Source organism: Peromyscus leucopus, chromosome 19, assembly GCF_004664715.2.
Source record: "Peromyscus leucopus breed LL Stock chromosome 19, UCI_PerLeu_2.1, whole genome shotgun sequence".
Taxonomy (NCBI): Eukaryota; Metazoa; Chordata; class Mammalia; order Rodentia; family Cricetidae; genus Peromyscus; species Peromyscus leucopus.
The window spans coordinates 79,015,270-79,035,072 of record NC_051079.1 but is presented as its reverse complement, the minus strand read 5'-3'; the positions used below and the strand labels follow the sequence as shown (position 1 = coordinate 79,035,072).

Sequence of the window (19,803 nt, the reverse complement as noted above, 5' to 3'; positions counted from 1 at the left end):
GACTGCTAGGTGTGGTGGCTCAGGCCCACAGTGCCAGTTGTTCTGGAGGCTGAGACTAAAGAATCACTGAATTCTGTGAATTCGGGGCCAGCATGGGCAACATAGTGAGATGCTGATGTTTTTTTTTTTTTTTTTTTTTAAAAAGTCCTGTTCAAAGAGTGAGAAGACTATAAGGAAATGAATTCAGAATATATTAAACCTCACAGGGTGTCTGTTGTAATCCTAGCACACAGTAGGCTAAGATAGAAGAATAATTGGGTTTCAGGCTACCCTGAGCTATATAGCCAGACTCAGAAATAACCAGTTTCAACAGATCCACTACAAAAAATGCAAACTATCCAGACAGACAGTCCACTGAAGGTGAGTCACAGATGTCAAGCACATGTACAGATGTTCTTCCACTGAAGATCCCGTCCAGTCAGGAACCACAGCATGGATGCTGGTCTAGGTACTGAGTACTGGTACATGGAAGTACTCAGGCATGAAACACAGACTAGCTGCAGCAGAATTTTACAGTCGTCAGAAGAAATGTAGAAAACTATGAGTGAACAGCTCTACACTTCAAAATATTTATTAGAATTTCCTCCGGAGGGAGCAAAACAACACAAGAAGAAAATATCAGATCTGTACAGGGCAATGAATGAGCTTAAAGTCAGCCATTGGCACAGAACAAAAGTCTTTTCGAAAGTCTCTATAATCTCTTGAAAAGATAATTGACTGTTCAAAGCAAAAATAATAATAGTGTGCTGGGGAGGTTCAGCATATATAAAATTAAAATACACAAGAGCAGTGTCAGGAAGGGGCGGGATATTGTGAAGTCTCCCATGTAAAGCAGCATCATCCTATTTGAAATGCCATCAGAGAATACATGTTAAGCCCTAAAACAGATACCAAAACGTTAAAGTAAAGATGTATAGCGGATGAGCCAATGGTAGAGATAAGATGGAAACCCCGCTAAATTGGTCCGGAAGAGAAAAGAACAAAGCAAGGCCAGAGAAGATAATCAGAAAGCAAACAGCAGGACTGAATGTTTCAACCTGAGTCTGCTGTATCAGCCTCAGATACAGGAGATCTAAACTCTGCTGTCTTGGTTTGTTTTTGAGGGTGTGTTGTTTTGGTTTTGAAACAAGAGTCCTTGCCATGTACATTAGCCTGGCTTTGAACTCACAGAGATCCTCCTGTCTCAGCCTCTCAAGTGCTAGAACTATTGGATAAATCGCCAAGCCTATTTTTCTAAACACTGCTGCAAAAAGACTAGATTTAGAGGTTGGTTAAAAAGTGAAATGCATAGCAAGATGGAGAAACATGCCAATAATCAGTAGACAACAATAAGGATGGGTCAGAGACTCCATCATCATAAAGAGGTTGATTAGTTGAGGAACAATCCCTCTGAGTACATACATACCTAAAGACATTGCAACAAAATACAGAAGACAGGAGCTAAAAATATTGAAAAGTAAAATAGAAAAGTGCCCAATAAAGTTGGCCTCGGTAATTAACAGAACAAGTCACACAAGTGTAGGAAGATGTGGGACCTGCACATGCACAAAACTATGCATCAATGTAACCCACCAGCATTCACAGAACACTCCACCCCAAATGCATAATTACAGGCCATAAATGCCATGAGCTCACAGGGCCTGGCTTGTGACCACAAAGGAGTTATTAAAATTAATGACAGAAATGTGTCTGGCACCTTTCCAAACATTTGGACATTACTATGCAGCTAACTAAACAATACATGAGTCAAAGAGACCACCAGGGAAAATAGAAAGTAAATTAAAAATCAAAGGAAAGTGGGAACCAGCAGGCCAGTGGCTGTGGGATGCAGACAAAGCTGTGCTTATAAGAAAATGGACAGTGTTAAATAAGAAAGGCCTGCAACTAGCAATCCGCACTCCTACCTTACAAAGGCAGTGAAAGAATAGCAGATTTAATGTGAAAGAGAGGAAAGGAAATCTCTGCCACTACAGCTATAAAAGAGCTTGCAGTTTCCACTCTGCCTCTCTTCTGCTACGCGAGGACTTGGAGTCCCCTCTGGGGGACACCATGCTCAAGTGGCATCTTGGATGCAGAGATTGTTTCATCATCAGATTTCAATTCTGCTGGCTCCTGTTTCGGGCTTGGAGGTGTAAGAAAGCATTTTTCCTGTGTCTAGAAACCACCGGTGCTTGGGTGTTTTGTTACAGCAGTACAAAGAGCTAAGACAGAGGACTTCCCACCTAGCCCTCTGATGTTTGTTGATCTCTGAGCAGGACTGTCTTCCTATGACACTCACTTTCTTGCCTTTATGTCTCCTCAAAACCTGATCTAAACAAATCCTTTCCTTCCCCAGCCTCCTCTAAACATGCTTCATTGGCCCAAGGATCCACTGTGGGTTTCCACAAGGCCATGTTTCTCACAGGGCTTCCACAAAGGCAGAGAGGGCAGGTAGCTAAGGCAAACCCTCTCCTGGGACCCGAACACTGATCCTGCCTGGCCTAGTCACTCTGCTCAGACCGTGGGGCTGGGACAGGGTGCCCCTCTCACCCCCATCCTTTCAGGGATTTACACTGAACTGTGAACTTCCTGGGGGTGTGAACAAATGACTACAAACTGGGAAGAAGAAACAGCTGTGTCTTCTCACAGCCCAGAAAGACAGAAGTTCAAGGTCCAGGTCGAGACAGCTCTCCCTGATGACCCTCCCAGCTCTCTCCAGCTTTGGGTGGTTGAGTAGCCTGTATCAGCACAACTCTGGTCTTACCTGCATCCCCCCCCCCCCCACTTGTCTCCTTGTTCGAAACTCCCATTTATAAGGACATCAGTACTTATATACTGGATGATTCATCTTGCTCATATGCAAAAGCATTTCTTTCCACATATGGTCACCTCCACAGGTACTGCAGTAGGACTTAGGGGAATATGACTCAGTCCACAACATACTCTAACAGGTCCCCAAGCCAAAAGCTTTAACTGGACTTCTACTCATCTCAGTAGTCATTTCTCACTTACATATTGTCAAGCACAAATATAGTGTGCGTGTGTATGTGTGTGTGTGTGTGTGTGTGTGCGTGTGTGCGCGCGCGCGTTGGTATTTTACTTTATGAGACAGGGTCTTCTTATTTAATCCAGGCTGGTCTGGAATTTGCAACCCTCGGCTCAGCCTCCTCACTTTGCAATTATAATGATGTGCCAGCACACCAGGCTTATGGATATCAAGTGTATGTGACTCCATCCTGTCCCCTGTGACTGGAGGACCTGGGCTAACACACCTACACAAGATGTCTACAACTCTCTGAGACCTGGCTTTGAGGCTACAGAAATCCTGGCCCAGGATACCCCCAGGTCTCTGCCTGTAGAATTCAGGTGGACCCTGGGCAAGCTGTCTTCCTTGGGGTAAAGGTCTGTATGCAAACAGGTCTTTGTGTCCTAGAGTTTTCTTGACAAGGAGCTGCAGATCCTTGAATGCTGCACTCTTGTGTCTAAGACTAGAGTAAGTGGGAATTAAAAGCTAGAATCAGTGGAATGCTCATGGCTAGGCCACAGGGCAACACAACAGAGCATTAAGGCTGTTCATAGTCCTTAAGGACCTCCACAGCCTTCTTAGCCCAGAGGAAAAGCTGTGTGTGTTGGTTGCTGCTGCGAGGCTCATCTTACAGAGGGAACAAAGATGGTCTCAAGGTGAAGTCAGGTGTGGAATACAAGATGAAGCTTTGAAGTGACAGGACCTGCAAGTGTATTTTCCTTCTAGCCAACTTCTCAAAACACAGAACAGGGCTCAGCATGGTCACAACTGTCAGCAGTTATCAGAGGCTCTGGTCACCCCACGAATAGGCTTCTATGAAAGGATGTAGTGGGGTGTCTCAGAGCTCTGGTGTCCACAGGAACACAGGGCTTTGGGGAAGGCGAGACAGGAAGCCAGGGGGGTCCAGAATTCTGCAGAACTTGGTTCCTTCTTCCAGTCTGGTGACCGAGGCTGGACACTCAGCCTCCCACCACCTGCCTGTTGAGGGTTCTATGATATACAAATAAATACACCCGGCGTTGCAACAAAAGACATTTGTGAGTGTTTCAAATGTGCATATTTTGACCGGAAAGCTACTTTGTGTCCTAGTTAAAAAAGTGATACAAACTACAGAAGGCATTCAGTGAGTCAAATGTATACATTTTAACAGGAAGGCTATTTTGAGCACTCGTTAATAGCATAACACAAATTAAGGTCCGCTAACGCACCCCTTCACCCACGATGGCAACTGATGGATTACAATGGTTAGGGGAAGGAAGCTGCCTGCGAGGACAGTGCTGTGCGGGGAAGAGGGCCTGGCACAGACCCAGGTCACTCCAAGAACCTCTTCCCAGGGTCACAGGTGCGGGCGCAGGCCGGCTCTGCTGCGTCAGTGGGGTCCCCAGCGGCCGCTGCGCCCACAAGCTTCGTTTCTGCGGCCCAAACCTTAGGGTCTTCCCACTCAGGGGAAATCGCAAGTTTCCCCGGGTTCTAGGAAAGTCCATGAGCCCCGAGCTGCGCAGGCGCAATCATGGCCCAGCGCTGTCGGGGCGGGGCATCCCGTTGGCCCCACCCACGTCACGCCGCCCCTCCCGCGCCTGCGCCTCCGGGCGGCCGCGCATCCTCGGCCCTCTCCCGCGCGCTCTGCTACCTCTGCCGCCTTCTGCTCGTCTGCGCTCGGCTCTGCTCCGCTCCGCTGAGCTCCGTCGGTTGTGCTCCATTTGCACCGCTCGGTGCTCAGGCGCGGACCGCCATGAGGCTGCGGGGCCGCGGGCCGCGGGCCGCCCCCTCCTCCAGCTCCGGGGCAGGCGACGCGCGGCGGCTAGCGCCCCCGGGAAGGAACCCCTTCGTGCACGAACTGCGGCTGAGCGCCCTGCAGAAGGCCCAGGTGGGTTCTCCGCAGCGCTGCTGTGCTCTGCCCAGGATGTGCCGGGGATGCAGTGGGGAGGGGCTGGGCGCCGCCCGGTCCTTGGAGAGCCGCGCCCCTCCCCTGCAGCACCCTTCGAGCCCGCGCCAGGGTCCCGCTTCCCGCCGCCTGCGCGCATGCTGACTTACACCCTCTTTGGTTTCGGCACTGGACCCTGCACTCCATCCCTTGGGCCCCACAACCTCATCCCGGGCCTGGCGCGGGTTCCCGCCAGCAGGAGGCCTGGTGGTGGGCGGCGGAGGGAGCGGGAGGGGGGTCCTTCGCATCAAGCAGCCCCTTTCGAGCGCCTCCGCTCAGCTAGACCGACTATGTGGTGGCCTAGTGCCGGAACTTGGATGGTCATCTGGAGCAGCAGCGGACGTGCGAACCCCCTGGCATAACCCGGCGGGAGGATTTCCACATCCATGTTTGCAGATTGTTTCCTGTGTCGAGTACACTATTTCGGCTGTTAGCGACGCTCCCTGGGGTGGCTGTGCCGGGAATCAACTTTATACAACCTAGTTCCCACGTGAGAGGGAACCGGTGTGCTGCGGTTGGTTGGTGGGAACCTGGATCCAGGCACAGTTACCATCTGTTCCAGCGGCTCTCACTGTGAGATCTGGCACACGGAACCTCTCCTACTCAGGGACCAGGTCTGTGGTGCTGTGGTCACTTCGGGGACCTTTCTGTATGTAATGAGTAGAGTTCACAGTTTCAGACTTCTGTGGCTCTGTGGTTTATGGGCAGAGTAGTATTTCCAACTATGAGGAACCAGCTCTGAGAGGAGATGGTGTTTTTAAGGTGAAGTTTGTGAAGTCCGTTGAGGTTGTCACTTTCCCAGGCACAGGTTTCTTCTCAAAGTTTCTAATGGGGTTGGTTATCCCCCATGAGAACATGATGGTCAACTGAGTTGAAAACGGAGAGGGGAAGGCAACGTTGCTTCATGTCAGGCCCCAGGTCTTATCCCCTTCCTTGCTTGTATCTGCAGCCAGACAAGGCCACTGCCTGTGGGACTCTGCCTGGGGCCTCCGCTGCTGTCAGTGGCCCCCACTTCCTGGGACTGTGCCCAGAAGGAGACCTTACGGTGCAGCCATCTCTGAGCCTAATTATCCCTCTATTTCATTCCACAACCGCCTACCCTACAACTCTCTCCTTGTGCAACCAGTGGGTCTTTCTTCCTCCTCCTGGATCTGCTGCTTGGAAGCCTTCCTGAGATATGCCTCCAAGGGAGCCCCGACCCCTCCTGTGGATTTGGGGGCTCCTCCCTAGCCAAGTCCATTCTGGTTCACCCTACCCCATTCCAACCTGGTCACCCTGCTGCCGCCCCACTTTGGTCACCTTAAACAGCACATCCCTTATTGTTCTTTCCAGTCCTTGCCTTATTAGCCTGCCTCTACCCGATCCTAATCTGAACTTCCTCACCCCGTCATGTTGCTTCCACCTCATACTTTATGTTCCTGCCCCCCCCCTCGCTACTCAGTCTGGATGAATTACCTTCCTCTCAGAAAGCTCGCTCCCCACTACTTATACATCCATCCTTGCCACAGTCTTAACCCATTTAGTCTGATGCTGGGACCAGCTCTTTGTTGCCCAAAAGCATGTGCCCACGAGGCCCTGCTCATAACTTTGGTGTGTGTAACTTGCTTTTCTACAGTCTGTGGCTAAAGAACGTGCTTGTAAATGCCCTCAGAATTCTCTGTTATACATTCCCCAAAGCTGTGGTTTGCAGAGCCTTTGTCTTTATGGAAGGCTTTACTGAAAAGTTTTCTAGAGGGCAGATGGATGACCTGTCAAGCAAAAGAATCCTGCTTCCCCTTAAGGAGGAGGTCCCTTAGGTCTGAAGCTCAGAAACTTCCTACTCCAAGTAGCTCTGAACTGCCCTGGGAGAGGTTACTGTGTAGCTTTGGATTAAGGACACACAGGCCACCTCAGCCCCTAGCAGCCCATCTGTCACTTAGCTACAGATTTAGCAAGCAGCTTAAGCATTTAGTGGACAGAAAATAACAGGCTAAGATCTGTCTGCACACTGGGGTCTGAAGACTCGCTGCTTCCTGTTACAGTGAGGAGACAGATGAAGGGCAGGCCTCAGAAGGTCTTGGGCTGTCAGCTAAAATTCTTCTCAGTTTGTTATTTTTGAAGTCCTAACGTGGTTTTCTGTCACAGGGTTTTGGGGGTACTCCCCCATGGACTCTGTGGTACAAGCATTTCCCGTCCCGGCTCTGATGGGTTTTCCCGATTTTGAAATTTGACTAGATTGGAGTTGACTTCCTGGACAGCAGAGCCACCTTCTCCTGGGGCCAGTCCTGCTTGAGTGCAGGTTCAGAGGCAGCTGGAAGCCCACCCCAGAGAAGGCGATAGTGAGGTCAGGTGGCTGACAAGTTCTGCCCTAACTTCAGAGCCCCGAGTAGAATTTACCTAAATACTGGAAGTCTCTTCTGGCAGGCTTTTTCTTCTAGTGTCTGAGTTCAGGCAGAGCACAGCTGGGCTGTCACCGTGGCCCGACTCCAGTAAGAAGGGTGATGCCAGAGCAAAGTCCCGACAGCACGTGAGATCCTACCACTCCTGCATTTGTATCTAGTCTCCAGGCCCCGGGCATATGGGCACAGGGAGGGCAATGGCTGCTGACTCTTGCCGCTCACTGGGGTCACCTGGATACTGCAGGAGACTTAGTGAGGGGTACTCTGTATTTAAAAGATCCTGTTGCCCCCCACCATGCTGTGTGGAGGTGCAGGTGTTCCACAGACTTACGGAGGAGAGGTGAGACGCTGGAGTAGCTGGCTGGCTGCACAGTGCTTGGCCCTTCCCAGAATGCCTGGAGCCCAGGTCAGGCTTAGAATTCATTCTTCTGCTAGCAGCATGACATCTGATGGCCCACCTCTGTTGGTGCCTGTGTGTCTCACGAAGACCCAAGGTTGTTTCCCTGTGCCTAGCTTTTGGTCACTGTTAACTACAGCTCCTAGACTCTAAGCCTTAGAGGCGGGCGGAAGGCCAGCCTGAGTTCCTCTGTCACAGATGAGGTCTGAACTGTCCCTGTCTCACAGCAGTGTGATGCCTTCGTGTAGACGTCTACCTGCCCTTCTAGGGAGTCTTCATGTAGAGCCGACCTGTAATCTTTCTGAGGTTCTAGAAAGTAGTAACTGAACAGTGGGAAGAAATAGTCCGGGGAAAGACCTGACTTTTGCTTTTATAGCCTTTTAGAATTTGGACTTTTGGCAGCCTAAGTGTTTCTTTATAAGTATACACTTTAATGCATAAACGTACAACTGGAAAGCACAGGTCTGTGCAGTCGCTAATGTGCAGAGCATCTGAATGTCCTTGTGCTCATGTCAGATTATAAGGGACGGTGGATAACTTTGTTGTTGTCCTCGCTGATTTGGTGCTGGTGTGCATGTGCGTGTGCGCGTGCGCATGCATGTGTGCGCGCGCGCACACACACATACATGATGCCAGAGGTTGACATTTGAGTGTTTTTATCAATCCTCACCTTACATTTGGAGACACGGTCTCTTACTGAAGTTGGTTTTCACCAGTTCAGCTAGACTGGCTGAAGAGCTGCAGAGATTGTCCTTCCACCTCCCCAGCACTGGGATGACGGCACCCACTGCCACCACTGGCTTTCGTGTGGGTGCTGGGGTTGAACGCAGGTCTTTGTGTCTGTGCAGTGAGCACTCTACTAGCTGGACCATCTGCCCGACCCCAGTCCTGCTTCTTGTTTTACGTTTTAACTCTGCGGGCTTCCCTTCTGCGGCCCTTAGTGTTAGCAGTGACAGCTGGCTCTTGTCTGGCTGTAGACCGTGCTTTGCACTTTTCTGTGCGCACAGCCTGGTCCCCACATAAGGCCTAGGTAGAGTGTCACCTTCCACAGCACAGATGGGAGCTGACACTAGAGAGCCTCCTCTTACTCTGGCCCTGGCCACAGCTCCCAGCAGAGTCCAGCAGAGCCCACACCTTTTGAAGATGTAAATATAATTCTGGCCTCTTGCCTGGGGCTGGCCTCGAGATTGTTGTGATGTCAAGACTCACCCTGTCTGCACAGTGTCCAGGGCCTGGGTCCCAGCTGGTGTCACAGTTTCCTCTGCAATTGCTTGGGTGCTAGTGTGCCAGGAGGATCTGCTGGTGTGCGTCTTACACTGTGTTCTTTTTCAGCTGTAACTCTAGCCCTAAGCTTTTTATTATTATTATTATTTAAATTGAATGTAATCCTTTCCATCTACAAGTGGTAAATGAGTTAGATGACTGACCTTTGCTCATCACCATTCATACAAGTAGCAGTGACCTATGTCTAACCTGTGAAATGGGCTTAAGAATATGCAGCTTAAAGGAAGTTATGATTCCTGGGAACCCCAGGTCAACCACCAACCCTCTAGGCCTGTGCCAGTTTCATGCAAGCAGGCACCATTGGTGACTTGCGTAGGCTGGTGCACGCGGCAGCCTGAAACTTGCAGGATGGACATGGAGCCTGAGGCCGTTTCCAGGCTGTTCCTGGAGGCAGCTCTCCTGTACATACCTCCTTGTGGCAACCTCAGTCTTCATTGCCAGCATCGATGCACTCTGTTTGTGTGCAGCTGAATGACTTGTTTCTCATTTCTTTCTTTTTTCCATTTTTCATGTCTGTAGGCATGTTTACTTGTGTTGGGTGTGAGCAGGTGGGGGCACATGCATGTGGAGGCCCAAGGATGATCCTGGGAATCATTTTCAGTGGTTCTTCCATCTCGTTCAATGAAGCATGGTCTCTTAATCACATGCAGAGCTCAGTAGTAGAGTCAGTTTGGCTAGTCAGCTTGCTCTGGGGATCCCATCTCTGCCTTATGAGGCTAGAGTTACAGGTGAGCTGCTACACTCACTGGGGATTTTCTTGGATTCAGGGAATCCCAAACTCTGTTCTTCACACTTGAGTGGCAAACACTTAATCAGTGAGCTATCTCCCTAGCCAATATCTCTTGTTTTTTAAAGATCGGGAACTTTGTGCCTTAAATAGCGGCTGGCCATCAAGACCCAGCGGCAGACCCCGGGCATGGGACCCACCTGCTGGCCTTATCAGTCACTTGTGTCTGATGCTTCCATTTCCCCTAAATAGCAGAATGCCCACAAGTCCAATTACCTACTCCCCTACAGTGTTTGAGAGGGTTCCCCAGACTTCCTTTCCCAGGTCTTTTATCAAATCCTGTCTCTCGAAGCCGCATTCCAGAAGGCCTGACCCAAGGATCCAGGAGGACTTACCTAACATAGGGCCCCTCCATATCTAGTTTCATTGGACATAACCTAGGGCAGGTGCAGCCAGCCCAGATGACCAGGGCCACAGTTGCTCAGCACGCAGTCCATGTGGGTCTGCTGCAGTATGTTAGAGTATCCTTACCACTCCTGGCTGGAATTCCTGATGTCTCTTTTGTTCCTCAGATCTGTAGTCTAGACGTGAATGACTGTGGAAATGACCCAGAGGGAAGAACCCAGTGTTGGGGAGGCGGGTGCGTGTGGGGGCCATTAGTGCCATGTTTTATTGTGATGGCAGCCGTTTTCTAATGAGTTAAAGCTAACCCATGTGCTCCTGAACTTTTTCCATGTGGTAGCCCTTCAGCACGCTGCGTGGACCGTGGGTGGAGGTACTAGCTGTGGCTTAACCTGGGACATGCCACTGGGGTCAGCTGTGTCTGTTGGGGACGGCTCCTTTCCTGAGCCAGCACATTACTGTTCCATGGTATCTGCTGTACAGTCAGAAGAGTGACTTATTCTCCCTAAGAACCAAATAGTCATCTACAGGTGTTTTTTAAAAAACACAATTTAACTGCCCAAGTAGACACAGAGCTGGACTGACCTAAAGTCTGGGAGGGCAAGGGCTGGCTCTTGGCCATGTGGTGGAGAGGAGAGCCTGTGCGTAGAGATAGATAGATGCCTGTAAGCTGGGCTCACGCTGGGTTAGGTAGCAAGGGCCACACTTTAGGAGTCTCTTAGGGTCTTTTTGCCTGCCGAGTTAGCCTGTAAGGGGACAGATCAAGCCCCAGGTCCACCTATCCCACAGGAAGTCTCACCTACAGGAAAGAGTTCTTGGTTACTTTGTAGTCTGTCCTGCCAGGTGTTCTTTGACTTTCTCATATGGCCTCAGAAGTTCCCAAAAGCTCAGCCCCCTCCCAAACTGACTTTCCTACTCTTCACAAGTCTCTTATTCCGGCCAGTACCCTGAGACTGTGTAACTCTTGTGGTCAGTGAGGTGGGAACCTTCCCTCTAGAGGCATGTGATCAAGTCAACTCCATCCTTCAGAGGAACAACAGTCTCAGGGACACAGTCCCTGTGGTAGTTCGAATAGGAATGACCCCCATAGACTCATGTGTTTGAATGCTTGGCCCACAGGAAGTGGCACTATTAGGAGGTGTGGCCTTGTTGGAGGAAATGTGTCACTGTGGAGGTGGGCTTTGAGGTCTTATATGCTCAAGCTATGCCCAGTGAGATACACAGTCTCCCTCTGTTGCCTGTGGGTCAAGATGTAGAATTCTCAGCTCCTTCTCCAGCTCTGTGTCTGCCTGCATGCTGCCATGCTTTCTGCCCTGACAATAATAGACTAAACCTCTGAACCTGTAAGCTAGCTCCAATTAAATGTTTTCCTTTCTAAGCGTTTCTGTGGTCATGGTGTCTCTTCACAGCAATAGAAACCCAAAGACAGTTCCAATACACCTCCTTCCCCGACCAGCTAAAACAAATAAGCTGCCCATGTGGTGTGGAGTTGGTAGTATGTGGGGTCTTCTCCATCCGGGAGCTCAGGGTGTGCTAGAGGTGGGGGTTCTCACCCCCAGAGCTTGTATAAGCTGCAACAGAGCATGTCTGTAGATGTAACCATCTTATTAAATAAGAAACACAGGGCCAAATGCAGAGTTAAAAGAAGTGAGCAGTAGCTAAGAGCTGAGACTTAAAATCACCTTCTTACCCTTCCTGCCGCTGTTGTCCTTCCCCTCATCAAGAGACCTACTTCCTGTGTGTCTGTCTTTTTATTGACTCTCTGTTCTGCCTTCTCATTGGTTGTAAACCCAACCACATGACCTCCTCATCACTGCCTGTCTATACAGACCTCCAGGTCTTCTGTGGTTGGTATTAAAGATTAAAGGCGTGTGTCTCCATGCTGGCTGTATCCTTGAACACACAGAGATCTGCCTGTCATGTGATTGGGATTAAAGGTATGTGCCACCACCGCCTGGCTTCTGCTATGGCTTGCTATGAGCTCTGACCCCCAGGCAACTTTATTTATTAACATATAAATAAAATCACATTTCAGGACAAATAAAATATCACCATACATGTTATTTCCAAATAGCCTTCCTGCTGAACAGTGAAAGCAGCTGGAATGCTCTGGGGCTTGAATCTTGTGATTTCCTTGCTCAGCCCAAGCAGTGAGTCTTGGAGATAGCCACAAATTGGGGTGGGTCTTTGTCCTGGACTCAGCTGAGTCCTGGTTCCCCAGGGAAGATGGGACCAAAGTGAGTCCCTACACACGTCTGAGACCTGTCTGTCCCACTGCGTGGTGGACCTCCACTGTTGATGCTGTCCCAGGGGTCCCCTCCCTGTATTGTCGGATATTCATGGGTTCCAGCCACCGTGACCACTGGCCTAGCGGACACATTCCTGCGGAGTTCCCCTACATCTCAACGTTAGAGTTAGAGTGTGAAATAGTACTTGGGTTGGGGAGAACATGGTTCGTCCTGAGCCCGCTCTGGCTGGTATTCCTCAGCAGGGCTATGTCCTGAACACTTCCAGGAAAGACCTGATGAAGGAACAGCGTGTTAACATGCAGGCACTTCTCTGCCAACTGATACTTGAAGTACCTCTTCTTGGAACTGCCACCCTCAGCGGGCAGGGGCAGGGGCAGGGTGTGTGGGAGCCAGGAGAAGCAGGTCCTTTAACTCAGGTTCTCTCTGGCCTCCTGAGACTGGACTGTTCACCTGTTGGAAGCTGGAGCCTCCTCTGGAGTCACAGGCCCTGGGAAGCTGCTGGCAGGGTTCCCATCTCAGTTCCACCTGTTCCTGGTAGCCTTCGGCTGTTTGTACACGTGGTGCTGAGATGAGTGCCTGGAAAGATCCCTTTTGGAGAACTGTAATTATGGGGAGTCCTGCCCCCCGGTGCTCCCTCAAGTAGGTCAGCTGCCACTGAGTCCCTGCAGCTCTGGAGAGGGATTTAGGACCAGTTTCTATTTTTGAGTCCCATTCTTAGAAGGTAGTGCGTACAGCCCCCAGATGTTTGTCTCCAAGACTTTCTGTTTTGGAAGAGCCCTTGGGTGGCAGACCGCCCCACAGGACCCCGGCTGCCGGCTGTCATGTTGCAGTGTTTTACCTCTCAGGCTATAAGACTGTGAGAGCAGAACTAAGGGGACCAGAGGGACAGTGCCACACCGTGTACACACACACACACACACACACACACACATACACACACGCGCGTGCGCGCGCGCGCACAGAGAAAACTTGTGTTGACAGTGTGTAGTGGGAAGAGTGAGGAAAGCATCCTGGAGAGACCCCTGAAGCCAGACTGAGGCCAGATGAAAGGCTCCTACCATGCCTGCCAGGATGGTCCTGAGTCAGAGAATGAGCATTGTTCTGGGTACCCATGTCTGCTGCTCAGCCCGGGCCTTCCCACCAGAGAACTTTGCACTTACTGCCCCTTGTGGAGGACACTGTCTTCTGCCCATTTTCCTCGGTCCTTCTGGGGTACTGAAGTCACTGCAGAGGCCTTTCAGAGCACATGCCCCCTGTACGACCTTAGCCTCCTGCCACACCCTCCTTCACACAGTGTGTGCAGTTCTTGGTCATATCAAGTAGACTTCAACATCACAGGTGTTGAGATGTGTCTGTTGAGTGACAAGTCCACCTTCCATCATATGCCTCTCCATTTAATCACTTCACCCATGTGTTGGTACAGGGATCTGCCAGCAATGTGTTTTGAGCTAGTCTTTTAGGAAGCCTACTGTCCAGACAGCATGTGGCCGGTTAAGTGACTAGTCCACAAGCTCCCAGCTGGGAGAAGACCATACAATCTGGTGAGAGGGAGGGGTATTTAGGTGTCTGTATCTACAAGCCACGGGGCTCACGGCAGCTCAGCCTTTCTAAGGACTGGGCATGTCCTTGACCTTGAGCACAGGGCTATATGTTGTATGTTTTGTTTGTGTTCTGACAAATAAAGCTTGCCTGGAGATCAGAGAAGCAGAGCATCCAGCCACCAGAAACTTTTCACCTCTACAAAATCTCAGACTGAGTAGAGTGACCCTGTCTCTACAAATCCTCTAAAAGACTGAAAGGGTCTCCGAGATCCTGTCTCCACCTCCCTAGTACTGGGATTAAAGGCGTGAGCCGCCGCCGCCGCCGCCACCACCACACTACCACCTGACTCTGTTTCTCTTCTAGACTGATTCAATCTCATATAGTCCAGGGTGGCCTCGAACTCCTAATCTTCCTGCTTTCTCCCAAGTGCTGGGATTAAAGGTGTGTGCCACCACTGCCTGACCTCTATGGTTAACTAGTGGCTAGCTCCACCCTCTGATCTCCAAGCAAGCTTTATTTGTCAGAACACAAACAAAAATATCCTACAACAGCTATAGGGCTACAGCCTGGGTGTTGCTTAGGGTGTTACTTCTGAACTTATCTGGAACTCATGTATTCTCTGACACTGCAGTGTCTCTGATAGAGCATTTCCTGGGGGTTCCCAGGCTGCAGTTACACCCCCCACCACACCCCCGGTGTCAGTGCCCTGCTGCTTTTCTGCCAAAGGCTGCACTGGGTGATCATGTAGCCTTTCCTCTGACTGCACAGATGTTAGGTCAGGCCTGGACCCTCCCTGCTAAGATAGACAGCTGCACAGCCTAGGCTGCTGTGTGTGGGGCTTGCACAGGGTGACAGTTCCCTGACACCCCACCTATCACACATATAAGGAGACATGTGCTGTGGGACCTGCTGAACTAGGTGGATGAGCCGTTGCTCAGTGGCCACTAAGTCCTAGCACCTGTCCCTAGGAGCACAGCTGTGATCAGTGAATGGCCAGGTGCTACTGCTGCCTATGAAATGGCATGTGGAGACTCGAGCAGGGAACCAGGGTGACTTCCCAGGTCCTTGTTTGTTAAGTTTGGGGGTTCCAGAGCCATCTCGGGGCCTGAGGTTGTCTTGACTCAACCTTTCACATGCTCATAGGGATCTCCAGCAAGAGATGTGTTTCCAGCCTGTGTTGTAGTTTACAAAGAGGTGTGGTTAGCCATGGGAAACAGGATTGTACCCGAGACAAGGAGATGATCCCTCTCGTATCCACGTGCAGTGTGCCCTTCTGTGGTCTGTCCTAGCCTGCAGCCTTCCATAGTCACACACCAGTGTCACCGGGATCTAGGGCAAATGCCAGGGTGTTCCGGCACAACCCCAAGGATGCTCTCGCCAACAGTGCCTCTCTGTCAGTGAGGCACAGGCCTGAACTAGGGGGATCCAGCTGACAAAAGTTTCTGGGATCTTCCCACCAGACCCACAACAGTTGATGAAAACCATGTGCCCAAGCGTTCCTCAGTTCCACACTGTGTGCCGAGACTGATGATTCTGTAAGACCAGAGTGGCCGTGAAGGCTGTATAGCAATGGTGTGTGGCAGGAACAGCCCTCTGGGAAGATCACTCCTAACTGCCCATGTGGTTCTTAAGGTGATTCTTTAATTTTTTAGTGTTTCCCCAAAGAAAGGGTCACATCAATCTGCACCAACAATGGTCTGGATTGGTCTGATAGGCTGAGACTTCACTGGACAGCCCTTGGGTGGACCTGGCGTAGACCTGGGGAGTTGGAACTGAAGGTTGAAAAGAAAAAAATAGCTCCATCTTAGAAAAGCTATATTTAATTTTAGATGTGAGTGGGAGAACTAAGAAGGGCTTATAAATAGCCATAGTGCAGCCTCTGAGGAGAGTTCTGGTGGAGACGTGGACGCTAGCTGTGCATGAACATCTGAATACTCCAGCCCAATATACAACTGGGATCTAAGGCCGTCACGACAGGGACATTAACATGTTAGTGAGAAATGGACGGATGGATGCAATGTAAATATGGGCAAAAGACTTAAATAAATGGGCGATCACAGGAGAAGTACAAACATCCAGCAGACAATATAACACTATTGACGCTGTTCTTCGGATGGCCCTGTGCCCTGTATCCAGACTCATCTTGGGCCTCTGGCTGTAGAGGATTCTGAGCAGTGGGCGGGTGCTGTGGGATTGGTCTTGGACAGTGGCTAGGGTCAGATGAGCCTGTTTGATAGAGCTGTTAGTGAGAAGATAAAACTGCCTGTCTTCAGCAGCGTGCGATGTGTTCTTCTACTTTCTGTGTGGTCACGAGCTTTGGTTCCGAACGTGACTGTTGAAAGCTCCCTGCCTCAGAGCCGTGTTCGGCCAGAGCAGAGTCACCCTGGACCTAATTAAAGTATTGAGGCGACATAAGGCAGAGGGGATGCCGGTTGGCTGGTCTGCTTATTTGCTCCTGTATGGTCTGGATCTAGTTGGAGTCCACTGGGGCTCTGGGTGGCTGTGTGGTGCTAAGTCCTGGGCTGTGGGCTTCAGCAAAAGTGCCTTGGGGTTCCAGCTGAGGGATGTGTGTGGGATTTGTAGTGCTTTTTAAAGCCTGCGTGTACTCTAAAAGGAAAGTGTAAGTTAAACTGCATGTGTCTTCCTTGTCTGGTTTGGGGCAGTGGCTGTTATGATAGGCTTCATGCTCACATTGCTCCAGACATTGGTCATTAGTTCCTGGTTTGGGGTATTGACCCACGGTTGACCCAAGGGCTAATTTTCCCAGGTGTCTCAATGCCCTGGAGGCATCCCTGTAGTTTTTAACCTCTCATCTCCTACCCATTTGGGAAGTCCATTGCCTTATCTTCAGAGCCTTGTTGCCACCAGCCGACCAGGATAGCTTTTTGGAATACACAGGAACCATATCTGCCTTCCTTTCTAGACTTGAGTTAGTCCTTTCAGGGACAGCTTTGCTTACATCAGGGCTCTGGCCTAGACTCCTGCTTCTTGGTACTGAATCTTTCACCCATTACTTCTCATCCTGGGGTCATACAGACCAGGGATCCCTCCTTGGCCATCATAGCCGTCCCAAAACCAAGAGCCAGAGAGGCCCATCTTGGGCTGCATTCTGAATTTGTTTTACAGGAGAAATCAAAAGGAACTGCTAAAAGAGAAAGACTGCTGTGGCTGTTTGTCCCTCAGGTCGGACCTGTGGGGCAGGACAGCTGCCCCCTAGAGAGGAGAAGCTGGGAGGGGCAGCCTCGGCTACCATGCTGGTGACTGTTAGTTACTCAGTCGACTACGGGTGTCAGGAAGTTCAGGTTGGTGGCATTGTGGTGGTCTCGTCCCTGAGTTAGAGCCAGCATGTGTCAGAGATGTGTGCATCCTGAGAAGCGCAGGGGCTCCAGGCCCTGATGCCTGTTACATCCCAAGTGGTTTCTCCCGTCGCTCACGGAACCTTGGCCTTGGGCTCTGATCAGTTGCTGCCTTGTTCTACTCTGGCCAGCTTCCCCTCATTTTTCCCCCTTAGGTTTGAAGTACACCCCTGCCTCCCTGGTAAGATTTTTCTTTGTCCTCTGTGAGCAGGCAGGCTGACTCTGTGGCTTGAGGGTACATAGCCAGCTGCCTCGTCTCTGTTTCCTACTCAGGGTGGCCCACCAGAATTTCTCATTCCCTCTGGGGTGGGTGAGGGTTTAGGGCAGTTCTTTGTGTATTGTGCTCAGGCTGTTCCTTGTGGCCCCAGCAGCCCTTCATTTTGCCTACCATCCCATCCAATCCCTAGCTCATACCCTGAGTTTCTGGATGAGGAAGTGACATGTGGCCTCTGGCTTCTGGTCCATCCCCTCAGGAGCTGGTAGCAGGTCTCTGGCACCAGGTGCTCTGGTGGCTGCTCTGAGTGTGATGGTTAGAGCCCTGCTGGTTTATTTTACAGCTCTGTGTGCTCTGGCTTGGGCTGAGCATACGTGGATGTTGGTTCATTGCTCCGGTCTTAGCTAAGTTGCTGACTGTGCTGTAGCATCCTGTCCGGTCTCGGGGTCCTCCAGATAGCTGCACCTGTCAGGGACTCCTCCAGTTGGCCATCTCTGTGACCCTTGAGCTGTGACCCAAGTGCTGAAGTTATCCAGGCAGCTGGAGAGAGACCCATCTCGGTTTCACGTCCCTATGCTCGTTGCCTCGGATCTGTCCTTGGTGCAGTGTGTCTCTTGAAGCTCCAACCTTAGCTGTCCCATGGAGAACCTAGACTCACCTGTCCCCCAGTGGTGCGCCTGGGTGGCATCCAGCTCTGCTGCCACCAGCAACAGTGAAGTTGGCAGACTCTCCATGATCAATGGAGGAGTAAAGCTCCCCAGGGTAGAGCTTACCCGCGTTCCCACTGAGCATACAAGGCCTGCATCACCTTCTGCATGGCACTGTGTAGCATAAAGTACTGGGTGCTCACTTGTCCTAGAACCTTTTCTTCACGGGTCACAGAAATTGCCCTGTCAGGTGGGATGGTGACCCCTTAATAGACCCTGGTAGGCAGAGAGAGACCCTCAAGTCTGGGGATGGCCGAAGCTGCGGGACTGTGGAGACTGAAAGTGTGGAAAGGGCTTTGCCCAAAGACTGGACAGTGAAGCAGAGAGAATGACCATCACCAGCGTGCAGGGATACCCTCTGCCAGTGGCTCTGGGTCATTGTGGTACCAGTCTAGGGCAGGGATAGAATGGGACCTTGGCCATCAACCTGGATTGGCCAATATCTGAGTCCTAGACAAAACTGTGAGTCTCTAGCAGCCTCTCAGGAAGGACTGCTCATGAGAGTGTCTGACTGTGACCCTTGGTTGATTTTCTAAGGAGCCAGAACGAGGGCCAGATTTTTAGTACTTGTGTGTGTGTGTGTGTGTGTGATATAGCATGTGCGGGGAGGGCAACTTGAAGGAGTCAGTTCTCTCCTTTCACAGTGTAGGCCCTAGGGATCAAATTCAGGTTGTAAAGCTTGGGCATCTTTACCACTGAGACATTCTGTTGGCTTTTAAAGATTATCTGGCCGCTGGTCTGTGCCCTGTTGGTCCTCAGGGCCCAATCCTCCTGGTCTCACTCTTGTCTAGCATCCTCCTTGGAGCCTAGGCTTACTCTGTCACTCTCCAGGCTGAGCCTTGCTAACTGCCCCTCCATTCCACTCCATGCACCCCATTGCCCTCTGCTTTGCCCCATTTTCTCTCTCCTCTTCTGACATCTGACAGGGCTCGACCTGTCAACTCCCTGGGGAGGATGTGGGCAGGGTGAGCAGTCAGTGTAAGGTGTCACGATCTTGAACACATCTGAGTCCATCTGCCGTAGCTTTTGGGCAGACTGACCACAGGTGAGGCTGGATGTCCCTGGGCGTCTCTGTGAAGTGCTTCTAAAACGAGGTAGAAGCATTGACCCTAACACAAGTCTGGAAGAGGTCACAGCTGTCCCTATCCCTTAGGGAGCCTAAGCCACACCCACAGCCAGCCATTCCTCAGACACCTTCTTGGAGCCCCGCTTTGTAAACCATCTAGAGGAAGTCAGGGCTCCAGAGGTCCTCAGCAGGAAGGCAAATGAGAGCCACCTGATGGCCCGCAGATTGTGACCAGGGCTTGTTGGGCACCTGATCGTGGGGTCCAGGCATGGTCCTGATTTCAGGGTCCAGACAGGGTCCTGATTTCGGGTCCAGGCAGGGTCCTGATCTCAGGGTCCAGGCAAGGTCCTGATTGCAGAGCCCAGGCAGGGTCCTGATCTCAGGGTCCAGGCAGGGTCCTAATTGCAGGGTCCAGGCAGGGTCCTGATCATGGGGTCCAGGCAAGGTCCTGATTGCAGAGTCCAGGCAGGGTCCTGATCTCCGGGTCCCGGCAAGGTTCTGATCGCGGGGTCCAGGCAGGACACTTTCTGGGTGTGTTCACCACTTGGCCACT

General features: G+C 51.1%; 1 protein-coding gene across 1 annotated transcript in view; it reads left to right on the top strand.

Moving 5' to 3' along the window:
* Nucleotides 1–4,571: 4,571 nt before the first annotated feature.
* The window catches only part of Lpcat1 (lysophosphatidylcholine acyltransferase 1), a 52,427-nt gene continuing 37,195 nt past the window's right edge, over nucleotides 4,572–19,803 (top strand). The window contains 1 exon segment of the mRNA XM_028873668.2: nucleotides 4,572–4,871. Within this exon segment, the coding sequence (XP_028729501.1) occupies nucleotides 4,737–4,871 (135 nt within the window). The 5' untranslated portion in view covers nucleotides 4,572–4,736.